General features: G+C 37.8%; 1 protein-coding gene across 1 annotated transcript in view; it reads right to left on the bottom strand.

Moving 5' to 3' along the window:
- The window catches only part of Ack-like (activated Cdc42 kinase-like), a 216,375-nt gene that overhangs the window by 27,606 nt on the left and 171,925 nt on the right, over nucleotides 1-16,844 (bottom strand). Inside the window, exons 4-12 of the mRNA XM_071594800.1 lie at nucleotides 7,507-7,774; nucleotides 6,852-6,989; nucleotides 6,436-6,639; nucleotides 4,644-4,793; nucleotides 3,694-3,842; nucleotides 2,970-3,110; nucleotides 2,132-2,291; nucleotides 1,210-1,326; nucleotides 449-561 (exon numbers count right to left, since the gene is read on the bottom strand). Coding sequence (XP_071450901.1) covers nucleotides 449-561; nucleotides 1,210-1,326; nucleotides 2,132-2,291; nucleotides 2,970-3,110; nucleotides 3,694-3,842; nucleotides 4,644-4,793; nucleotides 6,436-6,639; nucleotides 6,852-6,989; nucleotides 7,507-7,752 — 1,418 coding nt within the window. The 5' untranslated portion in view covers nucleotides 7,753-7,774. The remainder of the gene's footprint in view (nucleotides 1-448; nucleotides 562-1,209; nucleotides 1,327-2,131; nucleotides 2,292-2,969; nucleotides 3,111-3,693; nucleotides 3,843-4,643; nucleotides 4,794-6,435; nucleotides 6,640-6,851; nucleotides 6,990-7,506; nucleotides 7,775-16,844) is intronic.

The following is a 16,844-nucleotide window of genomic DNA, read 5'->3' as shown; positions in this document are numbered from 1 at the left end:
ATAATAGAGCAAACACACAAACCATAAAAACATCAAAACCATGAAAATGAGGTTCAATTAGAGATTGAGATCAAAGTTTATACTTCTCATTTGTATACATGCATGAGCAAACAATGCATGAAGTTGTTTGAAATTGTGAGAAGTAAAAGTTTAATTCAGAGGGATCAAAATGAAAAGAGGCCACCTAACTCATGATGAGTTAGGATATGAAAGACTCGACAGCAAAAAAAAATTCACTACAGAATAATTCATTCATGCTACTACATATTTCCACCAATCCTCCATCCATTTCATTTCCCCTTCAGTGATTCTCCACTATAACCATTATGTCTGACCTTCTTGTGACACTTAAGCTGATCATGAGCAATAAACTTTAAATACATTTTGAAAACCAGGATGGGCAAAGAAAAATCACAACCAATACAAAACTGTAAAGTAAGACACCAACCCTTTGTCCAGGACAGTAATGACATCTTGAACTTTGTACTGCAGCTGCTCCCTTTTCACTTTTACTGGGTCTTCGTGGAACTCCTGCACAGCTTGCACCTGCTCAGGCTTACACTGAAAAATTTGGAGGGCACTCATTAAATACATTTACTGTAGCAATTTATGGGATTCCCATATATAAGTATAATTCAACTCAAAAGCTCAACAGTGCTACTTGACTCACTGGATAGCAGCCTGCAGGGGTTTATTTTTTTCAAAGACATACTATTCCTCTGTTAATTCTCGAATGAACGGGTTAATGAGCATGCATTCAAACATGTGAAAATACTTTTCACACACTAGATCTTAATACTACTTCAGGCTTAACTTTTGCTGGCGTAGCTGTAATTCAGATTTTGGTACAAGTCAATGGATTTCAAAATCTGGGACAAATCATCAGGTATACATATACAACACCTATGCCTGAAACAGCCAAGACCTTTGGGTGCTTTACCCACCAGACCGCACTGACTTGATTCATGAATGAATTGTGAACAAAATTCAACAATCATGAACTCAAACTGGAGGTTTGTGAAAATATAAATGTTTACACACGCTACTTCAACTATATTTTTTGTCACAAATAGACCACTATTTTAGAAGAGAGAGCCGACTAATTTTTTAAGGGAAAGCTCCACACTTAAATGATTGATTAAATATAATTAATCCATTCTCAAAGCTATGAGTTACTACTAGCATGACATCATAACGAGTTTTATTTACCTCTGGCAACAGAGTCATTAGTTCTGAAAACTTAGGCCTTTTGCTTGGATCATGGGCCCAACACCTAAGCATAATGGTGAAATAATCCTTTGGACAGCATTCAGGCTGTTCCAACCTCTGCAATAAAATTTTTGTCATCAATTGATATTGCAAATATACCATTTTTAATGTACATGAGCTACTGTGAGGAGAATGATTGAAACTTTGAAAATTGTTGCATTGTAATGTGTACTTGCTGATGACTCGATCAAAAGTTTCATCATCTCCTACAGATTCTTTGAATCTGTGATGGAATGTTAATTATTACAAGTTATTACATGGAATGAATGTTTTAAAATAATATAGAAATAAATATCATTTATACATTATACCGTAATGTATAATTAATATCAACAAGTCAAAAACTCATCAAATAAAGAATTTATATAGACATATAGGTATTTACTACATAAAAATTATCATTAATCCATCATTATGTCTATATTTTTTAACTGCCACTACAGGGAGATACAAAAATTAATATGAGGAATGTTGTGGAGTGAATTAAATGATCATGAAATTATTTCAAAAAAATTATTCCTGTTACAAACAAACAGGGTAAATTTTAATCTGGAGGACAGCCATGACATTTAGCACTTTAATATCAAGATTACAGATAATATGAGCAAGAAAGATCAACTTAAAATGTATGCTATTAACATTCACTTTGCTAAAAATTAATATACTATAATGGACTGAGAGAACATGCCAATAAATGGCTTAAATTTGAGGAGTTCAACAAAGTTTCCCCATTGTAAAGGATTCAATTTGGTGTGATTTCTCATTCTTGAAATTTTTAAAGTTCTCAACAAGATTACAGATTGAATAGAAGAACTGGACAAGGTAAAAATTAAGACCAAACATCATTGTGAGTGTCCCTTACCTGGCAGTTTGGCTCGTCAATTGCCTCGAGGATTTGATGGCCAGTTAATGCAGCCCAAGGCTGGAATCCATAGCTAAACATCTCCCATAACGTTACACCAAATGCCCAAACATCTGAGGCAGATGTGAACCTTAGGAATGTTATACACTCGGGAGCACACCTGTAGGTTTCCCAAAGCAGTTAATACAAGAAATCAATGGTTGCAAAAAATATAATTCGACAAAAAATTCATATATTCAAAAAATTTTCAATGATTTTCAGCATTTACTCTAAATTTTTGCAGGAAATATCATAAATTTCTGAGGGCATTTTGATGTAGCCTGTTTATTAATTATTAATATGAAAAGTGGCACCATTTTGTAAAGTGCAGTACACTACTGCAACATAGATTTTTCTGCATTTAGGTTGTGTGGGTTATTTTAACTCAGAATATTTTTATGCAGAAAAGCTTGCACCTTCCTTCCAACAACTTCCTTTGAAAGTGAGGTTTAAATTGTATTTTTTTAAATAATTGAATTTCAATATTTTTGCAAGAAAAAATTACAATGATTCATGGATTCACTATCAACCAGTTGCCCAATTAATGCAAAGATTATACCTAAGTTTACAGGTTTCAAATAGTCTTGGATTCATGAAAATTACAATTACTTATTGTGAAGTAATACAACTAGTTTCTAGTAATATCTGCAGTGCATAATATTGGTCAGAAAAATATTTCTCAGTAAAAAAAACATAATTATATCAATAATATAAATTTCACGAAGGTATTGATTGATCTTTCACTCTTGTTAAAAATCCTTCAACATGTGAGCAATAAGCAAAGTCATGTCAAACTTACCAAGCTATAGGAAGCTTAAGATTAACATTGAAGTTGGTTTGGTAATAATCCTTTCCCACACCAAGGGCTCGAGAAAGGCCAAAGTCAGATATTTTCACTTTGTTTTTTGAAAATACCAAAATGTTTCTAGCTGCTAAGTCCCTGAAATTAAAATAAATGCATCAATTACATGTTCACCTAAATCAATACAAGGCAGCTGCCTATTAGTAGACTTTTCAAAATCTAATAAATATCTTTGAAAGACCAACAACATTGGTACCCTTGTTGATTTTGGTCTCACGATTTTTATTGAGTAAAATCTTCTCAAGACTTCCAATTGCTCACATTTTTTTTCATTTGGAGGATCTGATATGAGAAGAAACTCCACAGAAAATACTCTGATAAACCACCACATCCATTATTTTTCATGCATTTCCAAAATCCAAGAAAAAAATAGTGACAAAAATTCAACTTTGGCATTTGGTTTAAGTTCACTGTGAAGCCCATGATTTTATAAATGCACATTTTAAAAAGTATGATCTTTGAAGCAAATTGTGTAATGAGATAAGAAAACACTAATAACCATTTTATATTGATCCATTTAATTTAAAAAATGCCAGAATGGTTGATAAATTTGACACAGTTAAAGCAAATAATTTACTGAAAAATGACATTACTGAATTTAAAATTTCATTATGCCCTCTGAACTTGGAGGAAGCAAACATAAAAATTAGGGATAAAATACCTGTGAATGAGACGTTTAAGCTCCAAATACTGCATGCCATCACAGATTTGGATGGCAAAGTCACATAGTGAAAGGACGGGAAAACTGGGACGAAGCGATGGCTCCTTTAAACATTCTAAGAGGGAACGGAGTGGAGCCAACTCTGTCACCTGTTACAGAGGAAGAGGTCAAAACACTGAAATTTGCATCCATATGAGAAAAGAGGATTTTATAATCATTCCAGGAGACTTTTTAATTTGTTTTTCCCATTTAAGTCATGGAATTCAGTCACTGGTAGGATTATCTGGTGATGGACTTAAGTTAGTTTAATTTAAAAAGGATATTTTGTTAATTTTGAAAAACATTTAGCACTCAAGTTGAACCAAAATAATTAAAATACTACAAGTTTCATAATTTACACACTTGTTTTGAGTGCCATAGCATAAAATTTCAGGTTAAATGAACAAAAACCTTTTTTTAGCAAAATTCAAATGTTCAATGCCAAAACAATATTATTAATTAACTCTGCATAAAGAGTGCAATTTTTACCTTTCCCACACATCATGGCTTATAGTATACTGAGATAAATTTACAAAATTATTATAATTCACAAAACTTAAAAAATAAATAAATCTACAAAGACACCATAGAAATTAAATATTGCATTTATGAATATTAAAATCCATTGAGAATGTTTGCTGATGTTTTGAAGAGCAAACTTAGGTTGAGCTGAGATTGCATTTTACAATTGAGTTCAATTCAAATTGATCTAACTTTTTCTACCCCAACTCATAGCCAATATGATGACTTGATGAACTGTCCACTCAAGGACAATTTGATGGATTATACAATTACATCTGTCATGGACAGGGGGCACATAGATTACTGAATGTGCATTGATTAATTCAGGAAAGTTATTCCCAAAATTTTCCCTATGTCATTCATTACTAAACAAAGTGAAAAATGCTCACCAGCATGAGTGCATTTGTGTCCAGCACAACTCCATATAAACGAACAATATGCTCATGATCAATGGCATGCATGATGGCTGCTTCTTTAAGGAACTCAATAGGGTTGCTCTGCATACGCTCTCTGCTCAGGCACTTTATGGCAACTTGAATCTGTAAATCAAATGGATGAATGAGTGAAATAACGGACTATAATTGAAATGAAAACATCCTTGTGTAAACTATTTATTAGTAAAACAATTATCAGGGATTAAAACTTTACTTTCATTTTTACTTCCCAATTCATTAATGATATCAGATTCTGATGATAGTTCCATTGAAAGTGAAAAGTAAAGCCAAAACCATTCAAATGGAATTCGTCCGAACAATGACTATTCTTATGGCAGTGGGACTGTGGGGATTAAGTGGGCCCAAAAAGTGCTCTAGGTTGCAGAAAACAATTCAAAAGATCATGCATGGTCATACAACATTGGAATGATTACATAATTTCTATTGATTCATTCTCCAAATTGAACTACAAATGTAAGACCTAAAGTTGTCTGGAAGCTATATTCACATAAGTCTAGTATAAAAAAACTATGAAACTCAAAATAAGGCAGAAACCTTCCATTCATTCATTATGAAAAGCTTCAAATGATCTGTGTTAATTACATAATGCTCCATTAAATTCTTATTTTTATTATAAATTATAGTTACTGGTTTGATTTGAATTAAAGGTATGCTTTGGAGCAAGATTTGTTAAAAATGACACACAGTAAGGAGTAGCCTAAAAATTGGTGATAATTATGCAAAATTTGAATGAAAATATTGCTAAAATGTTGCAAATAAACTTATGCAATCCAGGACCTTTAAGGGTGTAAAAAATATGACAATTCCAAAGGTCAGGGCACGTTCTGGACTATAGAAAGGGGGGATTCATAACGATATGACAGCGCTCAGTGAGTAAAGATAATATTCATCAAATGGATGCCTATTGCACTGAAATTATTAACTTAGAGAAGTTTGTTTGGTTGGATTAAGTGAGATAATAAATAAAACTTCTCTACAGGGACATCAAGGATTATTTTCCCAATGAATGAGGAATGTAGTATTTGACTTTATTATCTCCAAATTGAAGATGAACAGGTGCTTTGCCCAGCATGGCAATTCTCATGATCCCTATCTGGGCAGCATTTTCGATGTTGACACTATGAATTCAAACTCATTCATCAGCCTCATGGCTTCCAGAGGACCTCTGTCAACATTAGGGCTGCCACTTACTGCAGGGGTCAATTTGAGGGACTTCCACCAGACTTAAAAAAGGGGGACTAATTAGGAAGCATCTTCACCAAGATTGATGATTATAGCAGATCTAAATTTTCCAAAATTAGAGCACAACATTTTATTCAACACCTGCGCAGCTGGCTTTCCCTTCAATGTGAACAATATCAGAGATATGATGATAGCCCTCCAGTACAATATTACAAATTATTTGGTGGAAAAATATGACCGTTTAATATAATTGACCATTATGAAAAAGAAAGAGGTGATTAAGCATTAAATTGTCTTATTGCAATAATTATTAATATTATTTAAACCTAGCCGAAAATGGTATGACAAGAAGGGTTATGAATGCATGGTATAAATATTTGTCAACAATTTGCTAAGGGAATGCACATTTCATGGAGTCACATATGATCCTAAATTTACTTCCTATTCATTTTCTACCTGACATTCATATATGACATGATATAACCTACACACTTTTGGATGTTGATCCCTTTTCCCTTTATATGCAAGCCCAAAGAAGACTCACCCTTTCACCCTCATTTGTCCAAACACCCTGCTGCACCACACCAAACTCTCCTGTCCCAAGTTCCTTGTTCACCATTATTGCTTCCGATGGAATGATGTGCTTGTTAGGGACTCGGACTGGTGGGCGCCCTCCGGCACGGCCTGCGGCTTCCTCTGGTGGTGGCAACAATATCCTCCACTGCTCCTCCTTCTTTGGCAGGATCATCTGAGGACAAGGACAGGTAGAGTATTAAGTCACCACTCCACAAGTAATTAATTGCAAATCATTTCCTCCAGAGATATAGACCTCACCATCCATCACTATGACTGTCTTTCTTACAAATTATTTTAATGCTTGTTTAAAATGCATTAAGTTTTTAACTTATTTTATCTACATGTACAACACTTTTCACTGGAACAGCATGACATGATCCTTACCTTCTTGAACTTGGAGAGGTAATTCTGAGGGAAATGTTTTTGAAAGAACTTTTTTAATCTCCTCATTTCTGGTTTGGACATTCCAATATTTTGTAAATCTTCCTCAGTCACGTACTTCAACTGAGACACATTTTGTACCTGAAAAAACACCAAATTTATTAAGCAAAAGAAGTCATTGGAGAGGAACACCTTTATTCAATGTTATGGAAATGAGATGTGCAAATTTGACATGTCATCATGTTAAGTCAATTATACGTCATAATTTAAGATTACTTTCAAAAAGAAGTACAAAACTGCAAAATTTTAAAGCATGGCCTTTGCCCAACAAATGACCAGGGTTTTTATTCTGTAAAATGATTATTTTGAATGGTTTTGAAGCTAGCTGATTTTAAGCAGATCAAACTTTGTGATAGTTAATTACAGAGGAAACATTGGTATCCAAAAAAATCATATCTGGCTTAGTACTGGGTGAACTCTACCATCACCTACCAAACTGACATTCGGGTTGACTACAGCATCTATGGTTTTCTTTTCTTTTAATATAATATTCACACATGGGCTTAGTAGCATTGATGCAACACAATTTCCTGAATCTATCTCATCTCCATCATAAAGTTAGTAGCAATATAAACCCTCTTAAAGTTCATTCAAGTACCTTCAGATCATTCCTGATTCCTGCATAGTATTGCTGCAATTCTGCCTCAATCAAGAACTCGTAGAGCCCCGGGCCTCCAACCACGCTGCTACTGCTGACGCCAATTTTAGCGGGAGTGCCAGAGCCGACGCGGGCCGCTGCCCCGTCGGAGGGACCCATGCTGAAAGAGCCCCCGATGGACGGCGAGGAAGGCGCGGAGCTACTAGCGACGCTGCTGCAGCCGCCGAGCGTGGCGCCGGAAGCCATGCGGAGAGGCCTTCGGCGCTCCCTGGCGGAGAGAAGAGCAAAAGAGGGACTCTGGTAAGTCGAAGGCGCCCATCCCGCAACAACAAATCCAAACACAAATAATAAAATTAATTGAGGAACCACAGTCAGATGAAGAAATCACATTGTCAGCGGATGTCATTTCGCCTTGAATATCTCGTCTATCGGGGATGGCGTAACCGATATTATCTGAAAAAGCGGTCCAGACGAGTTATTTTCCCGAAAACCCTCATTTATGTACATACCCCATGTGTCCAATACTGAAAAACAGATTGATAAAATAGAGCTAAGAAAATTGGTAGTCTCAATTTGTTCAAACACACCGGCATTTGAAATTAGTTCCTAGTATGTTCATAAGAATATTGGATTTCCTCATTTTTTACATCCAGTTTCTCATAAAAATTACACCATTTGCCAAAAATTATAATACAGTAAGTTATCGATAAACAATAATGAACGCCTAACCAATGTTGAAAAGAAGTTGCTTAACTGATTTTAAAGCTCTTACTCCCAAAACTGGCCATTAAATAAATTACGGAATATATTTCATGAAATATTCGCATGATTCAATCCAACAAAATGTTTAAATGCAATAATTTCAGAGTGTAAAAATCATTCCCCTTGACCGGGATTCGAACCCGGATCCCTCAATGTCCGGTCGAGTGCTTTAGCCAGCTATCGAGGCGTCCTCTTTAACTCTGAAATTTTGGGGGCTAAAGCACTCGATCGGACATTGCGAGATCCGGGTTCGAATCCCGGTCAAGGCGAATGATTTTTACACTCTGAAATTGTTGCATTGAAATGCATATTAGCGGATGACTCCGATATAAGTTACTGTTGCGGCATCTCCCGCAGTTTCTTTGGAATTCAACATAATGTTGATTTTAAAAACGTAATTTTCAAACTAAAGCAGTACCCATCGATGCTTAACAAATTTAATGGCGTAAACCTTAGTGTTAACTCAACCATCCACGGGTTTTATCTGGACAACTTAAATAACAAGTATTGCACTATCCTCCATTTTTTCACTATCCCCCTCTTACGATGCGACCCTTCATCGACACTTGAGAGTACGACATTTGATTCCGTTCCGTTGCCCAGTCCCCTGTACGTCTCGTATGCATAAACCATATGCAATAAATATCGGCCTCAACTCAGAGAGTCAAAATTTCACAAGCGATTTTTTCCTAGGGATATTCCTGAAAATTTCCCATGGATATGAGAATCTTAGGAGATGGTTGTAAATTGGGAACCTGCACTTGATAGCATAAAGTATTTATTTTGATTTTATGCTAAAGGAAGGATCTACCAAAAGCAACATAGAGGGAACATCGAAAACACATTTAAAACTACACTAATCTATACAGAAAATATGATTTTTAAATCCTTAAAATCACTTATATCCCTACTTAACCTTCGTTGGCCGAATCATTTCAACGGCCAATTCATGGACAAGTCACAAAGCAAAAAAAGTCACACAACAGCTCCCATCCTCTCATTTTTAAATGTATATTTTTATCAATCTTTCTCGAATTTTCAAAATGGGAAAGGCACACTAAAAATATTCGGGGTTATAATAATTTTTTATCCGCATACAACTTTTCCATAATCAAACGCTACTGCAGATACTATACCCTTCTAAACATAAATTAATTTTTTAAGAAAACTATCGCATTCGATTTTGCATACCTTGATTTTGTAACAACATGAAAAATTAACATTTGGTCTAACCGCGTCGTACATAGATTGTGATATATTATAGGTCGTAGCACCAAAACATGTGAGAGACCTCACAGATTTCTTACCACGAATGTTCGGCTACTGCAGAAACGCATCGCGTGTGCGACGGAAATGGTGCACCTAAAATGCACAGTTTGCGGAGATTCCCTTGGGTGGAGATGGAAATGACGTGGCCGGGGGGTATGGGCAAATCTTTTCGAGCAGATTGTCGCTCACTTTCGTAAGGCAAATAAGCAGTCGCGTGCTTCCGGCAATAAATTCCACTTGCTCTATCATGGACCTTATCGTCGCAAGGATCAGGTACTTGCAGCGGTTTTGGCTCTTCCTCAAACCCCAGTTCGGTTTCAGGAGGTGAACTGTCGTACTTACTCAGCCCGTAATCGGATCGTTATTGACGAGATTTTCATTTAGTTAAGCAAACAAAAACGTCTTTAATGAACAGCTCAAGAAGACATTATGAAAATCAAAACTATCATAACAAAGAATAGAGCGCCGATATATGCCCAAAAAGTCAATAGATATTGAATATTATTCAAATTTACGCCTTCAAAGTGCAATCCTTGTTCCTTTTGTTATGTTCACATCGTAAGGAGCTTCAGATGATAAATAATCTGCAGAAAATTATTAGATAGAATAAATATCAAGCCAAATGAAAATATTGAAATTGCAGATTTAGGAAAACGTCCACTTGGAAGTAGGAAGTCCAGGGGCAAGCCGATTGCCGTACGGGGTCGACAGTCACACTCGACCGTTATGGCGAAATCACAATCGCCATTTGCAGCTTAAGGGTCCGCTTTGATGGCATTTTTTATCAAAGTTTAGATAATCAAAATTCAATGAAAAATTTTATTCACTCCCTTCTTTACATTTCCAATCTCTAGCCGTTGATTTTCATCATAATTTTTCATAAAAAATGCATCCAAAATTATTTTTATGAACATAACCGAAATACATCGTCTTCTGAATTAACATAATTGTATTTTAGTTATTTCAGACTGAAATTCATTTATTCGAATCAAGAAAAAAGTTAAGGATATGTTTGTCGAACTCGAGGAAGAAAGCTACCATCTGTCAAACAGTTTTAACACCTCGTATCAAGAGTGGAGAGCGATGGACTGGATGCGCAAAAAATTGGAGATAAAAAGCTGATGGGATAGCTGGATAAAAATAAGTGGGGTAATGTGCGGCAGAATGGTGAATTGTGAAATGAAAGGAAAGTTGAATTAGTTTTGAGTGTGAAATGCGACGATAAACAGCGCAGAGACCCGGCCAGTTTTAAAAGTCCACGAGAGAAAGATGAAAGTCGCAGAGATGAGGATGTCGAGCGAAGAGATGAAATAGGAAAGACCGCGTCTGAGGAAGTGATAGTGGTACTTACTCGTAAAAACGTTAAGGAAAAAAAGACAAATATGACTTGAATACGTGGCACGGAAGAGCGAAGAAATTTTGGTTTAAGGGTGGAGAAGTTGTATGCTGCAGGAAAGAGGAAGGCCCAGGTTAAGATGGAAGGACATGGCGGAGGAGGACCAGAATGAGAGAGCATGAAGACGGGAGGAAACCAAAGGCAAGGAGAAACGGAGCCGGATCAAAGATGAGAAAGCAGACCCCATAGAAGATGAGGGATCAAGAAAAAAGCTTAAAACTCAAATTTTTTCGAACCAAGTCAATTACAGTTTGGCGAATTCAAAAGTACGTTTGCAAAATCTGAAGACATTACAACGGTAGTTATAGCTCTTCGTAAAAACTTCATGAACCACAGCGAGCACAAAACGAAAGTGAAATTACAGCAACTACATACGTATAAAAGAGGAAGAGGCAGACTTCTGGGTGAGAACCTTATGCCATTCTCTGTCAAGTGGGAGTCAGAATTGGCGCCAGGTTTCTCTCCATCCATTACCCCTCCCCACAGTCCAACCCACATTCTTTCCCTTTACTGCTCACTCTCGGAGGCGCTAATGACCTCAGTCGGAGACGGGACTCTTTTAAAATGATACAATGCTTCACATTATTCCTCGCGAATCACGCTTCCGTCTGCTCTAAGTAAGCGAAGAGCACGTTTACTCCCCTTGTCAATCATTCACCCAGCATCCTATGGGGCTTCGGCCTAGCCTCTGCTAAAACGCCCGCTTTTGAAACTTCGACTGCCTTTAATAAAGGTTGGCGTCTTCGATAATAACAGATCTGACCTTCGCGGTGACTTCAACGAGCGCAAAAACCGTTGAGACTGAAAGAGTCTGTGATTCATGCGAGGATGACGGGAATCGCGCGCAGTGCGGATTTCAGCAAAAACGAAAAACAAGAACTGAAAGACGTTTCGCGCCGACCCGAGCGACTACCAGTTCTTTATTCGGCCGGCGTTTGAACGCGGGCGCCGGACTGACAGCCACTGGGAAAGTCGTCGCGGGCGGATTCCACGCCACGTCGCGACTTTTTATCTCATTCATTAAACCGCCGATGCAGAAAACTTCACCATTTACGGATTCCTCGTTTGTGGTTTGTGACGTGCGTGGCTCGGAAATATGAACCAATCCACCTAAAACTAAAAGCCGGAGGAAGACAATATCACCCAAAACTTGCCATAAAACCTTCTCTATTAGTTAATAATTATTGAAATTCTTTCTATAATCGTTAAAATTACGCTCAGGGTTTACTCTAGTATTTTCCCTGCACACCCTTTTCTCCATATAAAGGTACCAGACTTCATTATTTACGATTTCACTATTTGTCACTTAAAAATACAATTATCCTGACGATTGAATACTGTTAAGTGAATCGCGGTACTCCTAATACTAGCTAACAGTGGAATGCTCCAACATTACAGAAACGCTTACAACTTATCATGGACAATATAAGAGCATATAAGCCCGAAAGACGAATTGTCACGCTCGTTTATTTACAATTAAGTCTTACAAAAGTATGTATGTGCGAGGCTGATTATATTTCACTGACAATTTGTCGAAATAACAACATGACCGACGAAGAATAACACTTTTCGAAGCAATTCTTAACATGTTGGACTATGTAGAGAGTTCTGATCGTGTACAACTTTAAGGGTAACGGAGAATCAGTTAATATGTCACACTTAATAGAATTATCATACAATATCATCTGGTGACGTTTAACTAACTCATGGTTTATTTCAGTTAACCCAAGGAGCTCATTTGGAGAGAGGTATACGTAACTCAGGGAAATATATCAAAATTCCCTTAAGATTCATCCAGCAAAAAGTTTTTTCATTAGCGTCACACGTCGTTATTATATAATACAACCCTGTCTCTTCGAATGTTAGTAGTTAGCCTTGACAACTATAACCTAGCAGTAGCAGCCCTAAATACATGAATCAATACTCTGGTATTTTACTTACTACAAATGCATTAATCAAGTGATTTTACTTACGATATTTAGAAAATAATCCAAGCCCTACATCTTACAGAATAAGCCACATCAGCAGATTAGATGATGATTAAGGATTGAAGATGACCCTTAGAACAGATGAATTCAAAGATTCGTTTTTACCTCGCACAATTCACGATCACGACACAAATTCAGAGGCACACAAACACAGAGGAAAATATCCCCACTCCTTCCTCTTCGCGTCTATCCCCACTCCTTCCTTTTCACGTCTGGTGCCGTAACACCGCCTGCCACAAGCCATTGCGGAGGCTTGCGGGATATTGTGTGGACGTAGATTACCCGACACGAAAACCCTGGCTACAAGCCCACCCCTGATTTTACGACCGTGCCAAGTTTCGCGGAAATCGATCCACGGCGACGTAACTGTTACAGGGAAACACGCACGGCCATTTCAAAACGCTGCGTTTCCAGAGGCGACGGTCCCAAAAAGGAAGTAGGGAAGAAAAAAAACATCGGCCAACCCGAGGTGCATTGAGGGTGGAAACTGGAGCAGTGTCATATCATTGGCGCCAATGCCGTCTCACTGGAACATGCTGCCCCCTCCGCAATGGTTGACCTCATACGCCGCCAAGAATTTTCTTCGGTGAAACGGTGGCATACATTTATTGGTCGGTGGTTGGGAATTTATAATGATCAATATAGTATGTTATACATGAAATTGCAGATTGTAAGCTTCACTCTGAGAAAAATGTCAGAATGCAAAATATATGGTATGAAATGGATAACAAATCAATTTAATCCACTAGTTAAAACTACAACTTTTATCTTCTATTCAGCTGATATACTAACGGCATTTGAAATTTATCGAGGGGTAAATTTTTCGTTGCACAGAGAGTAATATCCGTGAGGAATTCCTGAAAAGAAGGTGCACACATTTCGCTTCCTGGCATGGACAAAGAACACATTAGCTGCGCCGCAAAATAAAACCAAAAAATCGCCAAACGTAATGAATCACACATGGGAGGGTAACAGCAATTCGAGCATTTACATGTTCCTCTCACTTTCCTTGACATATAACTCGATATGTTCCAAACTTAAATTTCAATGGATAACTTTCCACAATTGAAATTTGGAACACTAAATGAACGCCACTTTGGCTTTGCAGTTTCTAATTGAGAATTTGATATTTGGAAAGAAAATTTCGATTCAATACTTCATTCGCGATTTTTACTCTGGAAAAATGAAAGTTAATCAATGGATTTTTCTCTGGCTGCCCAAGTATCAGGTGCCTAATGTTAAATTACCCTGAACCAATTATTCCACGCTTTAAGCATCACAGCAAGGGATAACTGCACGGTTCATCCGCTATTGACAGTTTTTGGTTTTACGGTCAACAAATAATTTCCAAGTCAATATGCTAAAAAATCAGCAATCCGTAACTTGCACATGTCTCAGACTGCTCAGGTGCGAGTGGGGATCGGAGAGTCCGGATGAGCAGTGTTAGGAAGAGGTGTTAGGCAGGGTTGCCCATTATCACCGGTGCTTTTCAACGTTGAAAGAACTGGAAGTAGGAATGAAAGTAGGAGGGGAATTTGTAAAATCAGTTAGTTTGCTGATAAATAAGCTCTAGTTTATCAGTCATTCAAGGGGTTGCAAGCATTGCTGAGTGAATTGGAAATTCAGTTCGACAGAGATGGGATGAGAATCAATATTAATAAAACAAAGGTTATGCGATTTTCTAGGAAGAAAAGGGCTAAGCTAAACATTAAAATAGGAGGGCAAAAACTAGAGCAGGTAGAACAGTTTACGTATCTTGGAAGTGTTTTAGACCAACACGGTCAAAGTAGTGGGGACGTAAGGAGAAGAATTGCGCTAGGCAAAGAGGCTTTCACAAGGAGGAGGGAGTTGATGACGGGGACGCCGAGTAAGGATATTAAGAAAAGACTCGTAAAAACTTTGATATGGAGCGTAGCTATGTACGGCACGGAAACGTGGTCATTGAAGCAGGAGGATAGACGTAGACTGGAGGCTTTTGAAATGTGGGTCTGGAGAAGAATGGAGAAGGTGAAATGGATAGAGAAGAAAACAAATGATGAAGTACTTGGTATGGTGGGCGAAGAGAGGGGTTTGTTGGGAGAAATCCAGGGAGAACCCAGTTGGGAGGCAGGAAAAATGGATGAAGGGCGTATTGACCGACAGTGGGACGCTGAAAACTGTAATAGAGGGGAGAATGTAGGCAAACGAGGAAAGGGCGGGAACAGGATAGGGATGTTGGACGGGATGAAGGGAGGAAGGAAGTACTCAGAGATGAAGAAGGACTTGAGTAGGTTGCTGGATTGTGTTTTGTTAGGAGTCACAAAATATTTATTTGGTAGTTGTGTCCATCCAAAACCTACCTCAACTGGTAAATTACTTAATAAATAAAATTATGCTTAACACTCTCTTTTTTATTATTGCCGGTTAGGAACAACGAGAGGCGATAAATGAGTCGTTCCCTTGAGTTTTATAAGCCTCACAAAATTTTTGAAGTGAAAGTGGAAATAAAAATAGGTTCACGAACTAATATGCGATTTCACTCAGTGAGCTAATTACGTATTATCAAAGTGTAATCTGGACTCGAGTGCTTCTGGTTACCTTTGGAGTGGTCCTTTTTCTTGCAATAAAAATATTTGTAAAACACATGAGTAGCGCGGAGCACATCCGTTCTGCAATTTTCATACTACGTCCGATGGCAACGTGGCGACATTTCGGATAGTATATTGGGGAAACATGAGCTTCTGGGTCTTAACCCGGGTGATACTTTCGTATTCATACTCATACAAATAACTCTAAGTAGGATTGAGCTGGCCTCAGCTGGTTTGGAGTTTCTAAACCTTTTCATAAACCGTCGGTTGTTAATGGAAAGGAACAGGCAATCCTACCTTTATTGCCTAATTTCACAACACCTAGGTTTTATTATCAGTTCAATGTCCTATTCAAAGGGAAAATATCTACATACCTTTGGGTCATCAACTAACCCTCGGGTTGGTGGTCATGGGGCGACTTCAGAAATACCCCATAAATATTCTTCTTACAAAATTTCCCCATAACCATGACGTTAAGGTTAATGCCATTAGCCAATACATATAGCCAAATACATTCGAGTTACGACGGACACATTTCGGAGGAAACGTGATTTAAAAAATACTACGCCTTGATCGAGTGAGCGATTAAAAGCAGAGCGAGGTTCTCTACATTCTCAAAAGTAAGGGTTTAACGTTATACTTTCGAAAACCTACCGCACCGAGGGCCAAGGCTGTATTCTTAAGGTCTCTCCCGAGGGATACAATCGGTGATGTGGCGGTTCTCCTCCACGCTTCCCCCCAGATCGAATGCGCCAAGGCGGACGTTTTCACCATGGGGGCTTGGCCGAGCGATACACCCACGTACTTCCTACCCAGCCAGAATAATAACGAAAGTCAAATTTCGATACACATCTCCGGTATCATAGAAAGGGGAAAGAGGTGGCCGGAATAGCAGCGACCGAGCCTGACTCAGCCTGACCTTCAAGAATTGCAACGAGATACTTTTCACTTACAAAATGCGAACACCATTCTAAAATCCGTATGAATTTGACTTGGTGCTTCATTGTGCACCATATGCTAGTTTTACTACCCGAAATATTCTCAATCCATTTCACAACCTCAAAAAATCGGTCGACCTTCGAAGGCAAATGAGGTAAACTATACGTTATTCGGTATGACAGGATCTCTTTTATTTTGGCATTATTTACCAGAATATATAACAGGTAATATACCAAGCAAATGTCATAAATTGCCGGTGTCTCATGAACACAGATAACTTACGTGATAACCTTAAATTATTCGAACAAACGGACCCCGATGCTATATTACGAGTCATGTTCCATTTCTAATATTCAGGTACGAGAATTCCATGCCTTAACATGATCAATTAATTACCTATTGCGGTAAATGGCCGAA

This window comes from Hetaerina americana, unplaced genomic scaffold (genome assembly GCF_022747635.1).
Source record: "Hetaerina americana unplaced genomic scaffold, ioHetAmer1.1.p SCAF_7, whole genome shotgun sequence".
Taxonomy (NCBI): domain Eukaryota; kingdom Metazoa; phylum Arthropoda; class Insecta; order Odonata; family Calopterygidae; genus Hetaerina; species Hetaerina americana.
Note: the sequence above shows the minus strand (reverse complement) of the source record. Positions and strands in the feature narration are given on the sequence as shown.